This window comes from Tetrao urogallus (assembly GCF_951394365.1).
Source record: "Tetrao urogallus genome assembly, chromosome: 1".
Lineage (NCBI taxonomy): Eukaryota > Metazoa > Chordata > Aves > Galliformes > Phasianidae > Tetrao > Tetrao urogallus.
The window spans coordinates 192205022-192225061 of NC_136813.1; the positions used below are offsets into that span (position 1 = coordinate 192205022).

At 43.1% G+C, this 20040-nt stretch overlaps 2 protein-coding genes across 2 annotated transcripts in view; both read left to right on the top strand.

Moving 5' to 3' along the window:
• The window catches only part of EXOC4 (exocyst complex component 4), a gene marked incomplete at both ends in the record, with an annotated part of 395210 nt that extends 391854 nt beyond the window's left edge, over positions 1–3356 (top strand). The window contains one exon of the mRNA XM_079535213.1: positions 3119–3356. Within this exon, the coding sequence (XP_079391339.1) occupies positions 3119–3356 (238 nt within the window). The remainder of the gene's footprint in view (positions 1–3118) is intronic.
• Positions 3357–13766: 10410 nt separating this feature from the next.
• LRGUK (leucine rich repeats and guanylate kinase domain containing) overlaps positions 13767–20040 on the top strand; it is a gene marked incomplete at both ends in the record, with an annotated part of 49932 nt that continues 43658 nt past the window's right edge. The window contains 5 exons of the mRNA XM_079533806.1: positions 13767–13937; positions 15121–15228; positions 15864–15945; positions 17005–17105; positions 17576–17657. Of these exons, the coding sequence (XP_079389932.1) occupies positions 13767–13937; positions 15121–15228; positions 15864–15945; positions 17005–17105; positions 17576–17657 (544 nt within the window). The remainder of the gene's footprint in view (positions 13938–15120; positions 15229–15863; positions 15946–17004; positions 17106–17575; positions 17658–20040) is intronic.

A 20040-nucleotide genomic window follows, 5' to 3' on the forward strand; every position in this document is an offset into this window, starting at 1 on the left:
TTCACCATCACAGAGCCAGCCTGAAGAACCAGGGGATGCTCAAGGCTGTGCCCCAGAGTAATGCACCCAAAAGGTATTTCAGCAGTAGAGGTGGAACCAGATGGACAGATGCACAAAGGGGCTGCAGTTGTTTCTTCTCCCTCCTGATCCCCTGCTGCAAAGGAGAATCAAAATACCGAGAGGAGAATGTTCTGAAGAAATGTTCTGAAGCATTCTGAAGGACTTATCTTGCAGGAACTGGAAACTGTTTTAGCACATGAGAGCAAAACTGGTAGCACAGCTCCAGCCTCCAGTTTACTCTCTATATAATTGCATTCTTGTCGGACAGTCTCTGAGTTTAAAATTTGCCTGATGGGGAAACAAGTAGAAACATTCCAGGTGCAACAGTTAATGTTTCTCTGAGAATATGGCTGGGGGAAGGTAGAAGTAGGAGAGATATCTTATTCTTTTAGGTTCTTCTTTTAGAAAGACCAAGAGTTCCATGTTTTGAGCAGAGCCTTCCATCTCAGAGAGATTGCCCCAGCCAAGATACACTCTCTGGTGTTTTTCCCAAAATCCCACCAGAACTGGGAAAAGCAAAATTTCATTTCACGTCTGTTCAGCTTAAAATATCTGAAGGTGATCAATGTTTCCTAAATCTCACTGTTTACTTTGGCAGCTGTACTGGTTGGTTTTTTTTATACTTTGTGTATATAACTGTACTTGAGATATTGCCAATACCCTCAGAGTTAACCTAAGAGTAGATTTCTCCCTGTGTATTGAAACAGCTTTATAAATAGCTTAATCTTGTTAACATGTTGAGGCTCACAGCAGCATCTGGGCACTTTGTGCTTCACTGAGTGAACACACCAGGATGCCAGAAGGATGCTGTAGAGCCCGCTGGTAGGTACTGCTATTCGAATTTGGATTCTTTGGCCTTTCTGCAGCATCCCAGATAAAACTGTTTAATTATTCTCCATCTGCTCCAGTGACTGGAGGTGAGGATTCGTTTAGTCTCCTGCCTTCTGAATCCAGAATTAAGAAGTGCAGTCCCAGAGTTTAGTGGCTTTTGTTATTGTTCTATCAAAAGATAAAATTTGATGCCATGGCTTTCCAGGGGACCAAATCAGCCTTGCAGAATCTTCTTACCTGAACCCCATGGGTACTTTCAGTCATTCTCTGAAGCACTGGCCTCATTTGGCATTATCAGAATCACAAGAGCTGATGAGTTTGTAGCTTGTAGGGATTACCCAAATGCCATCTGCAAATATCAGCTGATACAAGGATATGCAGGGTCTCTCCCATCCTTACATATCCACCTGCCTTTGCAGATGTACAGTCTGGAATCCTTCTCTTAAGTTAAGGGGATTTGAGGAATCCTTTTGATCAAAATTGCTGCTGAACAGTTCTTGACAATGCTATTCTTAAGCAGCTTGCATGGTTCCCCTTTCTTTTCCAAGAGAAAAGAATTGTATTGCAGAATCACAGAATATCTTGTGTTCTCAAGAAGCAAAAGTTAGCCTACCCAGTTTTCCCTTGCTTCTAAGGAGAGCCATGTGCCCTTGTACCACAGCCCAGCTCAGTGTCCCCTGGGACTGTTGGTGATGCTGGAAAACTCATCCTCCTTCAGTTTCAGGATTTTGTATTCTGTATCTCATTTGTGTGGAGCCTGACTGATTGGTTTTTCAGCTTGTTGTTTATCGGCAGAAGCTATTTTTTATTTGCTTCTTGTACTTTCTGTGTGTACCTTCACTTGCACAAGCAGACTTCCTTCTTCTCTGATCACTGAAAACAAATCCTATCAGTCCTTATTCTTGGAAGTGATGGTTTTTGAGTCCCCTTCCTCTAGGTGCAAGCCCTTCATCCCACCTGGTCTATGATAGCAGTGATGCTGCTGCAGTCTTTCAGCCACAGGAGCAAAGTCTCATCTCACAGCAGCAGGCAGTGTCTAGAAGGAGACAGCGGATGAAAATGCAGAGCTCTGAAGCCCAGGAGCCTTGGCCACACAACCAGGCACGAAGCTGCAAACACATGGTTTTGTTACAGCCAGTTCCAGTCATTGCTGCAGTGATTTGCAGTCTGCTGGCAAGCTGCATGCTCTACAAAAGCACAGCTAAACCAGACCCAAGAGCCTGCAAAGTAAAGAACAGGAGGAATTTAATATGCATTTTTGCCATGCTTGCCCTGATTGTTATTTTAATGCAGTCAAAGAGCAGAGAGAGGGAACGAGGTGATAACTTTTCCTGGAGCCCTTCCTCTTGGGTTTTAAATAATTGATCCTACCAAGACATAAGGATTAGACTGCAGCCTTCTCCTGCAGACGCATGGGGAAGTCATGCAAATGCTGGAAGTTACAGTGTTTGGTTGAAAGAATCCTTGCTGCAACGTGATGCAAGAAAAGGGATATTTTTACTTCTTCCCTAAGCTTTTCAGACCCTTAGTTCTATATAGGGCTCTGTTACATCTGTGCAAGTTACACAGTTTACCAGTTCCTCTAGAAAAAGGAGTACTTTCTATCCATGCACCACTTCTTTTTTTTTTTTTTTGCTTGCTTTGATACCCCAAACAGACCAAAACCCACAGCCGAGATTCACTGCTCCTTGGATCTTAATACTGTGGAGTCATAAAGGAGAAGCTTCCCCTTATCCCTGACTTTGAAGGGTCTGCCCAGGTTTGGGACCCCCTCTGCCTAAAGGAGCTTTGTAAAACGTTATGCTTGCATGGCTTCCCCTGGACAGGATGCTTTTCTGTTGGTATTATCTAGATCACAGACCTGCAAGAGATCTTTCACCTTAGTTCAGAGGGGGAAATTGAGACACAGAGCACAGATGTGTGACATCTTGGCTGAAGGTAACAATTAGCAAAGAGGATCCGTTAGTTCCCCATAATTTGTGTTTTGAGTATGGAAGTGTTGGGAGCAGGGAGAGTAAGAGGTTTGCTCCCATGCACTTCTGCACTTTGTATTAACTTTGTGTTAAATAGGAATGCCTTTGTGCTCTGCTTGTCCAGCACCTGATGCAACCTTCTCAGCTCATGGCAGTGCTGAATAAAAAATAATCACTGATGATATCCTATAGAATTATAGGTCTGGAGCATCAAATATCAATACTCACCAGATGGTTGTTTGCTTGTTTTCCAGGCAGTATTATGAGATGCTCTACAACACAGCAGATGAGCTCTTAAACCTGGTGGTGGATCAAGGTGTGAAGTACACAGAGCTGGAATACATCTACGCCCTGAACTTACTGCATCGGAGCCAGACGGGTGTGGGAGACCAAACCACACAGAACATGAGGCTGCAGAGGCTGAAGGAGATCATTTGTGAGCAGGCTGCTATCAAACAGGCCACCAAGGACAAGAAAATCACCACTGTTTAATCTGCTCAGCCGCAGTGAGCAGCAGGGGCTGTCAGGTTGCAAGTTCAGATTTCTGTGTTTCTGTTATAATTTATGGCAAAAGAATGTATCTTCTGGGTGAGCGCTAGCGGGAAAGGAAATGCAATTTAAAATTTGGTTTGGGGATTTTCTTGGGGTAGGGGTTGATGTGTAATCATGTAATGCTTCCTTAATGTGTTCTCCCAGTAGTGGTTGCACTGCAGGAGGAGCAGGCATTCTGGTGGAGATTTAGGTGGGGTGTTTGGCTTTGCTCTGTCGCTGCTGCTTTGCCTTGGGATGTAAGGCAGGATGGAAAAAGAGATTTCACACTGGCTGAGGCCAGAGCCGTCAGTGAAAGTTCAGACCACACTGAAGTAAAAAGCACCATGACATTATTTGTTGGTAACATGTGGGATCGTGATGATTTTGAAGCTGTTCCAACAGCATTGCTGCACGGGAAGCCTGTTTCAGCTCTGCCATTACTTTTTGCAGTGACAGTCATAGATGCATTTAGTTTTCTGCTGTTTCCACTGCAAAGAGATCTAGTTGCTTATTCCTCTAGATAGTAATAAGCCAATTCTCGTAATGGGAGGTAACGTGGGACCATTTGTTTCCACTTCTACTTTTTCATTATCACAGAGCATATGGCATCAGTTCTGCAGCTCATACTGCACTGGATGATAGTGAATGTAGGAGAAAATTGTCAGTATAAAGGTAATAGCTGAACTTAATTCTCTTTTTCTGAATATATCTTTAGAATATGCCCAGCTCAGAAGATATTTTCTAATCACCATTTGATGTGCTGGAAGGACACACAGTAGCTCAGCACTGAATGCTCAGCAAGGGCAGGAAGAGGGCACATTCTAGCTCTGCAGAATGAGGAGAGCTCACATCACCATTCTGTCCTGCCTTGGCCATTTATACCTGCCTGATAAAAGATTCCTTATTCACTGGGGCTGGTAAGTTTATGTCAGCTTTCCAAGCCAAGGATGCACTGCACTTGTATTTGTCAGGTGAATAGCAAACCCGGCTGAGTTTCGCATTCTGAGATAGGTTCTCTCTGAGCTGTGTAACTACTCGTGCATCTGTCTTGAAACTTCAGAATTAAAAGATATTTGAGAACTCCTCAAAGGCTCTGGTGCTTTGTTTTTTTAAGAACTTTTGTGGTATTGAAAAGATTCTTTTCCAGGTCCAAAGTCATATGGTGTCCTCCAAGAAGTGGTCTTCTGAATCAATCAGTCCAATTCCCAGCTGCCACAGTCTAACTGAACAAGAAGTTTCACAACCGCTGTGTTAAAAGAACCCAGTAATTCCAATTGTTAAGAATCTTCTGATTTCTGTTCTCATTTTTTTCATAAACTCAGTTTTTCGTGTCAGTTTTGGCCATTAAATCCAAGAGTTCATTTCCTTCAATGAGGAATTTGCATGAGTAAGAGTGGAGAGCAGCCACCATGATCATGCATGGTGATGTGGGATCTTCCTGGGACAATACATGAGCTCTGTATTCACTAACTGTGGCATCCAAGATGTGCTGCAGAGAGGATGCAAGACAGGAGCCTGTTATGGATCCAGACATGGAAGGATGGAAAAGAAGCTGCACGGTAAATGTAAGATAGATTTCAGACCCTTTGAGGTAGGTGTGGAGCTCTGAATTCAGGCTGGGTTACTGTGACCTAAAGTCAAACTATTTTGGATTCCATTTGTCTCTAATTGCTTAATAATCTGAGACTGCCTCATCTTTACACGGCTGATCTCAAGCTTTGAAGTCCACATTTTCTACCCACTGAGCAGCTGTGCTGGTAGATGCCATGACACATGAAAATAAGAAAATTTCAAATGTACCAGTCTGTATTCTTCAAAAGTAAATTATTTAAAAGATTTTTCTTTGAATTACACATCACATTGTCCATCACACCACCACAAGCAATAAATACCAAGTCCCGGTATTTACAGACATGGGTCAGGTCTGTTCACTGTCTTGAGGTGTGAGAAAGAATTTGTTGGAATGCAAGGTTCAAGAACAGCATGGCATGACTATGAAGAGAGGAGAGGCAATGACATGCTGGGACTTACCTAGATCATGGGATCAAGAAACAAAAAGGATTTGCAATTGAGGTAATTACACCACATATATGTTTCCAGATAGCATGGATGGCACAGTAACAACCCTCTTGCTACAACACACCTGGACAAGATGAACAATGAGGGGGTTCTTTTGGCACCAAACCTGCCTGGAACAAAGAAGCCCCTTGTAGAGGGTCTGACTTCCATCTTGGCATTTGTTACAATCCTCTCTCACTAGTAGAGGATTGAGTAAGTGGGGGAAAGATCTTTTGGGAACACCTTGTGTTCATTAAGCTGTTATTGTGGGTAGAGTCAAGCTGTTTTAGTAAGCAAGTAACTATTCATACAACATGTTGGCTTACCCTCTCACACGGTCCACACCCATCCATGCCCGTCTGGAGCCACAGTTAGGCTCCAAACCCAAGGGTGGTACTCACACACCACTGGTTTCTGAATAGGTGTTTGGAAAGGCTCTTGAGAACATGTGTCATCAGATGTCTTTATAACTCATCATTTCCATAGCAGCCACCACATACTTGGAACAGATTGCCTAGAGATGTGGTTGGATGTCCTGTACCTGCAGATACTCGTGCTCAGGTTGGACCAGGCTATGAGTGACGTGATCAAGCTGTAGATGTTCTTGATCATTCCAGGGGAGTTGGATCAGTTGGCCTTTAAAGGTCCCTTGCAACTCACAATTCTATGAGTCTATGATTCTATTCTTGGGTGCTGTCCAAGTTGTACAATCTCCTTGATGAACTGTATGTGTGCTTGTGGTATGGTGCAGATTTGGCAGGCTCTGGTTGTCTCTGGACAGCCTGTTCTAGTGGTTGGTGACCCTGCACATAGCAGGGGTGTTGAAACTAGATGATCATTGTGGTCCTTTTCAACCCAGGCCATTCCGTGATTATGAATTTACTACTTCTTGCAAATTCAAGATAAGCACAAGTCTCTGAGCCCTTGGAAAACTTTCTCACATTACTTTCCTTGCAATCCTTCAGCACATTGTCTTCTAGTAACTGTCCATCTCAACGTGTGGAATGTACTCACACAAATTCAAAGAGGGCATTCATAACACATTCAGGGCAAATGATGGGCTCCCAAAGGGAACAAACTGTGAAGGTCTTGAAAACCGTGCAAAGACCACAGGAACCCCTTCATCTTAGCAACATGGCTTAGAGTATAGTGGGGATGGTTTGGTGGTTGGACTTGATTATCTTAGTGGTCTTTTCCATCCTTAATCATTCTGTAATTCTGTGCACAACTATATAGGGTGGCAATACCCTTCTGCCCTGAAGGACCTATCGTCAGTCTTTTACTTTCTTAGGAGACCACAGGTGTCATTTCCTGTTCTGTTCTCTGCACCACTTCTTGCCTACAGTGGTTTTACAGTCCATGTAACCCTGCAAGACACAATGTTTTATGGACAATGCTTAGGGATGTTTGTAATGCAATGTGAAATGCTATCAGCTCCACCAGCCCTTAGAAAGTAATTGTTACACGAATGTGGCCCTTTGGTGCTTAAAGAGACAAGGAAATACTCCTCCAGACCACAAAATGAAATATTTTCATGGGAGCTCTAAAAGTTCATGAGGGTTTCACAATTTCCCCTTTACAGCCTTGTAATCTTTACTGGGTTTTAATTATCATGCTGTTTTGAAGCCTGTGCCAGACATAGAAATAGAAGGTAAATTGCTCCTGTTCCTGCCACAGTTGTGTATCAGTCACCAGCTCGTCCTCTCCCAAGTACCTCCTCCCTGTTGGCAACCTCTTGATCAAGGAGAATATAAAGCTGTCTGATCAACAGGTGCTTATACAACTATATGGATGTGCACACGCACGTTCCTATGTGTATATATATCACTATACATACATACATTTACACAGGGGCCAGAGATATTATGGTGTGGGGCCCTTCAACCTCATAAGCTGCTGTAGATGTGATGAGTGCAGCACTGAGAGACAGTGCTACTGGAAAGGTTTCCTGAGCAGTCGTTCTACAAAGTCTCTCTTCTTGCCTTTTATTGGCTGTGTTTTTGTTTTATTAGCACGAGTCATAATTGCAAATTTCTTTTTCAATGTGATACATGGCAATAAAGAGGAGGGCACTCAGAGAGCAGGGGAGAGCTGCCAAGAGGAAATTAGCATTGCAGTAATGTCAGTCCTATTGCTCTTAGGCAACTGGGGAACTTTTTGTAGGGGGAAAGGGAGACACTTTCCTGAGCTGAGCTATGGAGAAGTCACACAAATGAGCGGCGACCGCTTGTACACTGATCCTTATTCTTGGGGATTAATTCCCATAGCAGGAACACACTATGCTGCCTAAGCCTCATTCATCGCTAGACCTCAGCCACAAAGCTGACTGTGCTCTCATTTCAGGAATTTATTACCCTAGGCTTCATTCCCCCCCGCACTTTAAATACCCAGTGACCCGTATCAATTATATCACAGCAGCAACTTGAGCCTCAGGCAAGGCTGGATATCCACTGGTGCATATGTACATCGCAGGGTATGTTGTGCCCTGAAGAGTTTGTACTCAAAACAGCCGTGATGGATGATAAACTCAAAGGAAGCTGAGATGCAGGGAAGTCAAATGATGCTCTTCAGGCCATGGTCCCTGGGGTATCAGCCCTGCTCTCATTGCTGGGCATATCCATCTTGTCTACCCAAGCTGTACATGCCCCGTAGTTCACATTTTACCTTTTTTCTTCAAATGGGAAGCGTGCTCGGAAATGAGGTATTTTACTTTATTTTCTGATTTTCATTTGCTGATCGAAGCTAACAACTGAGCCAGGAAGAAAAAAAAATGAGGTGGCTGCGGCCAGCATATAATCATTAAATTTGCTTTTGGGTGACCTGTCTGAAATTCATCAGGAGCGATTTATTGGGAAGTTCATTGCATCAGTGTTCATTATTTACTCTGTTAGGCTTAGGCACAGCAGCAATCAGTGGAGAAAATTGGACTGTTAGGGCCTCGGACTCCAGTGTTTGCTATTTCCTCTATGGAATTGCAGCATGAAATAGATTTGGCGCAGACAAATCGCTCTGCTGCTACAATTCAGTGTGCACTTGGCTACCTCCATGGCTCTGAAAATTGGAGAGGCAAAAGCAGGCCTGGGGAAAAGGAAAGAGAAATAAGAAGCAGCCTGAATCGCACCCACTGGTGTTGAGCGCTTCCAAAGCTGTGCCCCATCATCACCATGAAAAGCTGCGCCTGCAAAGTTGGCTGAAGTTGGATCTCAGTGGGATGCACAGTGCCTGCTTTACACCTTGCTTCTCTCCCTGCTCAGGAGTACCTTGGCAGCATTTCAGGTTTCCCCTTTCCCCGTTCATCCAGCTGGGTCCTTTTATTGCCTAGTACTTATCGGTGAATCACCAAGAGAGTTTGCATGGGTTTTTTGTGACTGCAAAGTGCTATCAGAGTGCCAGGGCTGCCTATAAATCTGCTTTGCATGTGGCATGTATTTGGGAGCTGATTGTTTTTGTAATTGAATTGTAAATCAATGTGTTTAAGGCCAGCGTTTGCCGTTAACACTTCTGAGTATTAAATGTTCCCTCTGTCGATACTGGGAAGGTTTTATTAGAATAATAGCTGTGGATTGAAAGCTTCAATTCTGGATTTTTTTCACACGTTCAGTTCAGTGTTTGCTGTTCCAGAGCCAGGAGAACTTGGGGAACAATTCACACCGCAGCCACACAACATCTGAAATGCAGCAACATAAGACTGGATGTCTAGGGAATATCTCCCACCCTTTTTTGCCACATCAGCCCCTTTGGGCCCTAACAGGCCATCTGGTATCAGCAAATAAATGAGTTCTTCATGATTAGCAGAACTGGGGGCATTTCTCACCTATCTGAACTACTACTATCCCTACCTTGAGCTTTAAGCTTGTGAAGTTGAATGCAATGAAGGCTCTTTAAACATGTTTTTAGTACTGTGGCCACTTCAAAATGTTGATCTTCACTGGGCCAGGCTGGCCATGTTGTGGGTTGCCCTTTGTCTTACCCTCATCTGTTCTCATTCCCTGCTTGAATACCAGCCTAGAAGATTTATCTCTCCTTGGTGCATCCAGAAATCCTCCTTCTCACATGAAGAACAGAATCATGTCAGATGAGGCTATGAATAACTGAGCCTGCACACTGAGCTGTTGCTCATTAATCACTCAGAAGAGAAGCCCAGGCATTTAAGGGAACTGTAAAGTCTCTCATCTGCATGATTAGTTCTTTCCCAGCTGATGATAGAAGGACATTCTTTGTACAGCTCTTGTTTTTAATGACTCCTCGAACATCAGTAGGATGCCCCCAAAGCACTGAGCAAATAGAGACAGTCCTTTTTGTCATCCCATCAGGAGAGTCCTTCCCAATTACTGAATGCATAGGTTGGATGGCGGGGACCTTGAGACATTGCACACAGCTATCATGGAAGGGTCACCCGTGCTGTGTGCAGAACATGGAGGAAGGGAAGGCTGAATAAGAGGAGCTGAAACACAGAGATGGCAACTCACCTGATGACTTTGAGGGCATCAGCCCCAAATCAAGCCCCACACATTCTTGCAGAGTCCCTCAGAGTGAACTGCTACCCACAGAGGTATCAACTGGCTGCCAGCAAATGGTTTCTTCAATGGTTCCTGTCCATCCTAGCCTTCCAGGCGTGCAATAACTAAACAAGCCAGAAGGCCAGGCTAATATTTTGGGGCTGGGGACACCAAACCTCGACAGGGAAATGACCTACCAAGAACCATGGGCAAGCTGAAGCTAAAAAGTGATGGCAGCACCTAGAAACATAGGGGGATGAAGAAGAAGCAGAGGGAAATGCACAGATCTTCAAAACTGGGCACAAATCCACAGCATAAAAATAGATGTTGCTCCCAGCAGAAGATGGGCAGATAGTGTTTGGCCATTTGGGTTGGCCATTATAAGCTTTTCATGTGCAGTTTGTTCAACGTAATTTTTGTAGGAAAAACTCAGTTTTTGTTTTAGGTGCTAGGGAAGGAGAACACATCATATCTAAGGTAATCTCCTGGTTGGACATGCTGTGCTGGACTAGAGGTGCAACACAGAAAGGGTGACCTTTCCCATCACCCCCCACATTTTCTGCATCCACCAAAACTACCTTTACCACCTAGGCATTTTCTAATCTGTTTCTTTTTCTTTTTAATAGCCCCATTCAGGAACAATCTGTCTCTGGCCCAAAATACATAAGACTCATTTCATTCCCATTGCCATCCTCCATGGAGCAAGGTCTTAAAGAAGCCGTTTCAACTCGGAGCTCATGAGCCAGCAGCTGGTCCCTGCATCACCAAGCCAAACAGATGGGGTGGGGAGGGGACAAGGAGGGAGGACAAGCATGGTTCTGAGGTTTTAATAACCCTTACTCCTGTCTGAATCATCGCAGATCCCAGTGGAAGGGCAGGCATTTTCCAGATGGTAGGAAATAAACTCTGGGAGACTTCCATGCAGAGAACTCATTAGCCCTGTTGGCACTGCTCCAAGCTCAATGGCAGCCCATCTAAACTTTGTCTGGACCTGCCCTTTTTATATAATCTGTTCCCGTGAAATCTCCAGCCCCCTTTTATAGGGACCAGCTGTCCAGCTAGTTGTAATTTGATTACATTGTTGCCTTTGCCTCTTGGAGAGCTTGGAGCTCAGGCAAGTCTCTTTCCTGCAAACCTACTGCTCACCAATCCAAGCATCTCAGCTGCCTTCACACCTCCGGTCAGCCCACCACTCTTCTAATGTTAACCTGCCTGTGCAATCCGAGGAATAAAGAGGTGTTTGGAGTGAGGTATTGAATGTACATGCATGTAAACGGATTAAGTCCAGCCACAGCTAATGTTGTTATGCTTTGCACTGGCTGCAGTGATTTTCTCAGTCCCAGACACATCCCTATGGGTGTTTCTGCTGTGGTAGGTGCTTATGGATGCAGTAGAGATCTGGCTTAGCTGGCAGCCTGCTCCTCTTTTTGTGGTTGCTGGATGTCAGACTGCCAAAGCTGTCATCTGGAAAAAGAGGTACTCTGCAGTTTTCTCTGTCTAAAACTTCATAGCTTTTCCATAGCACAAAGCTTGCCGAGCTTGTAGATATCTCAAAGCCCTTTTAGTGTCCTTTGAACACTGAAAGGTAAATGTTTCTGCAACTCAATTGAGTTAAAGGTGTGCCACCTCTCTTGGGGGTGACCCAATTGCCCTCTGCTTTAAAATATGGGAGGCACGATAAGAAAACCTCCATGACAGTTGAAAGAGGTAGCAAAACTGTGCTATTTCACTGCAGCAGTATTTTACAGCCAGAAAGCTCATGAGCCTTGTGCAATATAAAGCTCCATGCAAGTGACGTTTCAGGTTTGCAGAGAGCAGATATTTGTACTGTACATGCTCAGTGTTTGCTCACTGTGTGTTGGCTGATGGTTCACCTGTGCTGGTTGAATGGGGAAGGCAGTGAGAAGCCAGGGAACACTGGTTGGCCAAATGAGGTCAGCCCTCCCATGTTGTTTGCAGTCCAGGGTGTGAATGGAGAGGAGAGGAGAGGAGAGGAGAGGAGAGGAGAGGAGAGGAGAGGAGAGGAGAGGAGAGGAGAGGAGAGGAGAGGAGAGGAGAGGAGAGGAGAGGAGAGGAGAGGAGAGGAGAGGAGAGGAGAGGAGAGGAGAGTTGGAACCAACCTAAAAGATCACCAAGTCCAACTGTCTGACCACTTCAAGGCTAACCAAAAGTTAAAGCATATTATTAGGGACGTAACCCAAATACCTCTTGAACACTGACAGATATGGCACATCAACCACCTCTCTAGGAAGCTTGCTCTCATCAAGCAGCTCCTGCTTGGCTTTGAAGATCTGGCATCAAAAGAAGCATGGCCAGCAGGGCAAGGGAGGTGATCCTGCCCCTCTACTCTGTGCTGGTGAGGTTTCACCTAGAGTAATGCATCCAGATGTGGAATCTTCAGTACAGAAGAGACACAGACCTGCTGGAGCACATCCAGGGGAGGGCCACAAAAAATGATCCAAGGGATAGAACACTTCCCCAGGCTGAGAGAGCTGTGGCTGATCAGCTTGGAGAAAAGGAGGCTCTGGGGAGACCTGATAGTGACCTTTCAATATCTAAAGGGAGGATGGGAGAAAGAAGGGGACCAACTCCTTAGAAGGGTCCGTTGTGACAGGACATGGGGAAATGTTTTCAAATGAAAAGAGGGAAGATTTGGACTGGATATAAAGAAAAATAATAAAGGTGGTGAGACACTGGCAGAGGCTGCCCAGAGGGGTGGTGGATGCCCCATCCCTGGAGGATCACACTGGAGCAGGCTCTGAGCACACTGATCTAGTTATAGGTATCCCTGCTCATTGCAGGAGAGTTGGACTAGCTGACCTTTCAAGGTCCCTTCCAATTCAATCAATTCTATGACCCTATGATTCTAAAAGCCTCCCTGTGCGTATCCTGACAGGACTCAGCCTTCCCCTTCAGGATTTTCCATCTTTCCACAAGCTCTCCATCCTGTGCCTTTGCTGCTCTCCTCTGAACACAGCCCCAGCCATGCCCTACCTGGAGAAGAGCCATTGCAGGGCAGCCACTGTGCCCAGAGGGCTCTGGGAGGAGGCACACGGTGCTTAATGGAAAAGGAGTAAATCTCATTAAGGGTTTTAACATTTATGGCTGGCGAGATAATGAAGGAAGGCAATTTGGAGTAGCTTTATTGCAGTTATCATAATGTTTCCCTGAAGCACAGAGATAAAAGTCAGCGGATGGTGTCCATAAGGAGGTTTTATGTCCTTTTTTTTTCTCTCTTTTTTTAAAAAAAACAACAACAATTGAAATCAAAGATGGGTGTCCGTTAATGAACACAGGTGGAGAAGGCAATTATGTGGCAATGAGAAGCTGAATTTCAGGACTCTCAGCTGGCTACCATGGCCCACGTTGGAGAGCCACTGCAATCAGCACGAATCCATTGTCTCCCACATTAAATTGTTTTACCATGAGGAGCTGTATTCTCCCCATCGGTCAGAACACAAACGGAGAAGGAGTGGGAACCATAAGAAAATAGCTGGGTGAGGAGGTTGGCTGAGGAGAGCGCCTCTGAAGCAGACTACAACTCCCAAGATGCTCTGCGGCACGTCTGTCCCCTACGGACGAGCCGCGCGCAGAGAACTACAACTCCCAGCGTGCACCGCTCCAACAGCCGCTTTCTGATTGGCTGGCTGTCGAGATGGCGCGGATGGGGGGAGAGGGGAAGGCGGCTCTTATCCCGTCTCCATGACAACGAGAGAGTAAACAAGATGGCGGCGGTCCGGGCTGAGGGCTGAGCTCGGTTGCGAAGCGCCGATAACGCAGATTTCTCTGCTTCTCTGCTCATTTCTCACAGTTCATGGCGGGGACCGAGGAGAAGCAAAAAGAGCTGCCCGTTCCTTCTTCTGACCGCCAACACGACTTTTCCCAGGGGCACTCCGAGAGTCCCGACCTGCAGCACCACCCTCCTCACCAAGAGGACGAAGAGGAGGAGAAAGAGGATGAACTCAAGGATTTGCATCCCACAGAGGTTCAGCTCAGAGCTTCCCCTGCTCTTTGGGAAGGGGTGTGCCTATAGGGACAGTGTCTTTTCCCTCCTCATCTCCCAGGGTAGTTGTGGGGGGAAAAGTAGAGAGGTAATGAGGGCAAAAGGAAGTGATCTTCATTTCCCCAACAAGAGAAAAGGATGCTTTGGTGCTTCATTTTTTTGTTAGGATCCCTTCCATCCCTACTGTATCCTGGAGAGTTCTATATTGCTCCCTACCTCTCCTTCTATGAAGACAAAGGCAAGCTAAAATATAGATTGATTAATTAATCCAGGGAATATGAATTAGCAAATTAAGTCCCTTTCTTGCACATACCCCCAGCCCTGAGGTTAAATAAGCTCCTGGATCTACCTTCTTGGCTGGGCTTTTGTGTCCACTGCTACAGCAGTCATGAAAATATCTCTGCAGTCACCATTGCTATAACATATAGGTGTAATAACTTAAATGATTGCCACTGGAAACATTATTTATCCTTGTCTGTAGATAAGAACATATAGGTGCTATGATTTAGATGATTGCCATTGGAAACATTATTTATCCTTGTCTGTAGATAAGGGATCATTGTGTGACTTCTCTTGGCTCATAGGAATTTCACAAGCCATTGGCTTATTTTCTCATTAAATCTACGCAGTGGTTCATTAGTGCCATCTGTCAAGTAGCCTCTTTGGCAAAGAGTGTTCTCTGAAGAGTAGCACTAGCTGCTCATGCTGAACAAATGTAAAGGGCCTCCAATAATGCGTGTGTTGGGGTATACAACACAGGGGTTATGTTAATGCTGATTTGCCGAGATGTTAACATCCATAATCAATGTGAGTTTCATGGCTCAACATCTCTGAAAACAGGCTGAGCCTGTAAATCAGAAAGTTAAAAAAAAAAATCCCAACAACAAAAAAAAAGCTTTGGAAAGATTGACTACGAACCTTTTTCAATGTCTGGAGTTAGCATGTAACATGTTTCTATTTAGTAGTTTTGAGGGCTCTATTCATCCTTCTTCCTAATGTGTAGTGCCTTAACAAAGTGATGGAGCACTTAAAGTAGCATTTGATTGAGGTCTTATATTAAACTGTTCCCAGTTGCAGCTCTTAGATTCTATAGATTGGAATTTTGTTTCATAAATCTCCCCTAAACCCATTCCTCTCCCTTTCCCTCCTTCCTGGTGTTTTATAGGAGTGTTTGGAAGGAATGTTGGATGAAGACACTGTGGCTGAGGGTCTCCACAAGCTGGGGCGCTCAGCGCCTGGTACTGAATACGTTTATCTTAATCTGTCACTTTCAGTAAGTATAAGTGAAGAGCATCATTGTAAAGTGCTTTTCCACTCAAAGGTTTCTTCTTTGTAACAGCAAATAGTTGGCCTGGTAAAATAATGTTAAGAAATAAAATTGTCTATACGCATCAATTTCCCATATCTGGGACACTTGATAAGACACAACACAGCTTCTACTCACAATTGCCACATCAGGACTGTTCTTTTCACTTAGTTGCAGCAGTAGTAATGTTTTTTCATGCTCCCTTTTCAGGTGTGGAAATGTATCTTCATTCTTTAATCAGCTAGAGAAAGAAACAGAACATGCTAAACATTTAAGAAAGGTGCATTCAGCGTCTTCTGGACAGAAAGTTAAATTGGTTGCTTTAAATATTTCTTGCTGTAGGCAACCTTCTGTGGAGCCTTGCTTCTGTGGCACTATTCCTAGCTGCAGCTGTGTCGTGATTGTGTTCTAAAGTATTCTTTTGACACTGTCTCCATTAATGGCTGGTCTAACATGGTCTGCTTTCTGCTGTTCTGTTCAGAGATCCAGCTGTAGGGACCTTGGGGGATGTCTTCAGTGTCTTCTGATACTTCACATCTCTTGAGAGAGAAAGGCGAGGTTACACAGTTAGTTATTAAAATCTCTTTGCTTTGTTTTTCCAGGGTCGTGAGTTGAACAACATTAACATTCTCTCCAGATACGTCCACCTACAGAAGTTGGAACTTTCATATAATAAAATTAATGGTATGTACTAAATACACTAGTAAATTCTTGGATTGTGAAATCATTTAAGATAAGAAATGCAGCGTACCGTGTAGGCTTAATATCACAAACCTTGGTCTACATTTTAATGGCATAACTATGCTGGCTCTACAGACTGAGGCAATGGCTCGATCTTGTCATGGATGATGTATGGACTGTTCAGAGTGCTGCACCAGCATATGCTTATCAGTGGGAACATGGAGATTATTGTCCAGTTTATTATCCACAACTAAAATGCAAGCAAGCATGTCAGTACAAGATTAAGGTTGAGACTTTGCACATACAAATGTCACAGTGTGTAAAATTATGGCTGGTACAGTTTTGCAAGCCTTGGGCTATCCTTCCCCAAGGTTTTCCATTGTGGACCAAAGAACAAATAGCACACTGTATTTAGAGAGATAACTAATGGAGACTGAAGTAAAACCTGTTATTTTCCGCTCCTTTCCTCTGCCTTGTACCCCCCAACTCATCTTTTTAATTTAACATGAAAACAAATGATCTGTAGTAGCAGCAGATTACAGTTTTGCTTTCAACTTCATTTCAGTTGAGGTGCTGAGTTGTGTCATAGCAGCACTTTGGTAGGGTGGCACTTCTCTGTTTGACAGACAAACTGTTAGTAAAAGCAAGCCTAGGCCTGAGCAGAGCGTGGACTTTTTTGTAGCACTTGTTATTTAGTTATCAGTAATGACTCAAATACTTTTCTCCAGTAATTAATAAGTTAGGACAGAGGTAGTCTCTCTGTTACTTTAAAGAGAATTAGAATACAGAGCTATATTATGGCTCACAGACAAATATGTTTCCTAATGGAGATTTTATGTAGAATTTGAATATTTGTTCTTTGATGTTTAGTAATCATCTTTTTTTTTTCTAGTACAAGGCATTAATGTATCAGACTTCTGCATTTCAAACACTGCTTTCTGAATGTGTAATCACGAGCTGATTTTCAGTTGCTATTGAACATAATTATCACATTCTGACATGATGACATCTGCATTTACCTATGCATTCATGTGAAGCATTTGGCATTTGTTTTGTTATTAGATCTTTCTTGTGTCAGTCAGATGCCTTATTTACTAGAACTGAATGCTTCCAACAACGAATTGACTACATATTTTGGTTTTAAGCCACCGAAAAATCTCAAGGTAAGTTGCAAATAGATGCATTTTATAGGTTCAATTCAGAATGTTTTTTTAAATCAACTTTAGACATTGTATTTGGATGTGTGCAGAAGCCAACTTTTGAGCTTTCCTTATTCTTCTCTGATACTTCATTTGACATTTTAGTATATTTTCCAAACCTCTGGGTGTTTTACATTGTACGTTTCAGTCTTTTATTTTCTTACACCTTCTGAACCTCAGCATTCCATGGGAAGGTGTATTTTTAATATGTATGCATAATTGCAGGACCTCTAATGTTATGTTTGTTTGAAAAAACGTAGTTTTGAATTCCTCCTTGTAAAAATGAGCCTTCCTGCTTAGGTTCCAGTACTAATGTTGATGTTCTTCTAATGTCTGTAAAATTGATCACAAGTTTAATATAACAGCCATTTAATTTCACAAGACATCTATAAGTGGTGAAAAAGAAAACTAATTTTGTCTTCCTTTCTCTTTAGGAAGTAGATTTTTCGCACAATCAAATACCTAAAATGCAAGATTTGTCAGCATACCAGTCATTAACTAAACTCTTGCTGGACTGTATCCTTCATGGAGATTTGAGTGGAAGAAATGTTGCTTGTTTGCCTTACGAACAAATTTTTGCTTCAAGCAGTTCTTTGTATTTTTTCCTTCATGTCATGCTTTTCTTTAGAAGGAAGCTTAAGCATTATAATTCTGATTGTGATACTGATCTGAATTTACTGAGTTTAATGAGTTAAAGGTGTTGGTAGATGTATGTAAAGCTAGGCCTGCCAGAGGAACACAGAAAATCTTCAACTTTGCGTCACGTTAAACTGAAAATGTGACGTGTCACACTGCCTTCACATAGCAGAGCTAATAAATAACCCTACTGTTTTAAAATAAGAGAAGTTAATAGGAAATCAGCCTGGAACACTAAGATCCCTTAAGTGAACAAGTCGTGTGTTATTTAATCTTAGACTTAGCTACTATTACTGAGGGCCTACAGAGGCTCTATGGAGAACAGTGTTGTTTAGTGCTAGTGAAGAGAATCTTTAAGGGAGAGGAAATTTCCTGGAGTATACCATTGCATACCCACACAGAGGCAGAGTATTTTGCTACACAGAATCACAGAATGGCCAGGGTTGGAAGGGACCTCGAGGATCAGGAATCTCCAGCCCCCCTGCCACAGCACCACCAACCTCCACATTTAATACCAGACCATCCAGTCTGACCTTGAACACTTCCAGAGACAGGGAAACCACATGTGCTACAGTGTCACTGGTTCCTATTTTGCATTACTAAAAACACTATTGTGGCAGAAGTCAGGGAAGTATGAATCTGCAGATAGAATTTCTTGATTGCTTACTTTTCTAAGGTTGTTCACAGTGCTCTTAGTCTCTGTATAGATTATATATGCTTCTCTGAAAACTCTTCTGGAGCTTCACAGTGACGTGTAGCCTCATCTACAATTGCTTCCTGAAGCCTTGCAACCCTTTCCTCTTTGCTTCATAAGTTGCATCTTGATGTTCTGTTCTCTGAAAAGAAGTCAGCAGGCCGTTTTTTTTTCTCTGTCCCTTGTCTTTAAAGTAGCCCATTACCTAACAGTATTAATACAATGTCTTTTTAATGTAGGAACAGACAAAGCATTTGCAGGGTTTCCAGGTTACCTTATTCACACGTTTTACAAGGTGTGCAGGTGACATAATTCTTGTCAGAAAATGGCATGGAGATGCTATTCCTTTGCAATTCTAATTTTCCATCGTAGTGCAAAAAAATTTATACGTATGACAAAAATGAAAATGGAAAAAGAACAGATTTTTATATTATGGATCTGAATCAGTATTTCTTCATTTGGTTGGAATGCTACAGCATGCTGTCTTCAGTTTCTTCATTTGCACTGATGCCAATGTAATGGAAATAAAAGCTGTTTCATGTGTGCGATTATAATGGGACTCTCAGAAACAGAGGCAAATGAGGACAGAATTTAGAACAGTAAAGTGACGCTGTTCCTAACCCACGTCAGGCATCACCTCACGGAAGACATGGCAGACAAAACAAGCTGTTCTTTGTAATCATAAATGGAAAAAAAAAATTAATAATAAATATTGTGCAGTCGTGGAAATGTTTGGCATGCATTTCCTTTTTGACAGCAACTAAGCATTTCTTACCATATTTAAAAGAATTCTAATGCAGATGGTAAGGTCATTGTAACTTTCTTTCTGACAGGTGCACATAGAAGCACACCTGACAGGAGTATAAATGAGTTTTCAAGGAGGAAGCTGGCCAAACCAGAGAGGAGACAGCTTGAACAATAATAGCTGACAAGGCATTCTAGTGGGCTGCTAGAAAACTGATTATAGCAGTTCTTAGAGCTGAGCAATTTGCTGCCTCATATTGATGCTTATGGCTTAAACCTGTTTGTCTCGAAACAGGCTGGTGCTTGTGTTTACTGGCAGTGAATGATTTGTTGATCTCCTTCGTATCGACCTTAATTCTTTGCTCACTAAAGCTTTTCCTCCTTGGTTGAAAGAGGAGCAGTCCCATGCTGTATTTGCATCAATGAATATCTGTCAGCTATCAGTGCTTGTGCATGCTTCTGGTTTCTTTCCTAAGTGTAGGAAACAGCCAAGTGAGGTCCTTTGAAAAGATAAATCTCAGCTTTCCAGCTCATTCTCCTCTCCTTTTCTACCTCAGCCTGAGTGCAGAACTTAGAGGTAAAATATAATGAAGTCCTCATATAAGATGGTGGCTAAGGAAAAAAAAATGAAAAACAGAGTAAGGTTATGGTTATTAAAAAGGATTATGTTGGCACTGTCTAAGCTTACGTTTCATTTAGATTTACAATATCATTCAGAGTTAGAAGAAAAAAATCCAGATAACTTGTCCACTGCCTGATAAGAGAGAGAACTCATCTGTTTTTGCAGGCAGAGTTCATTATCTTGAGTCAATTAAGAAGTGTTTT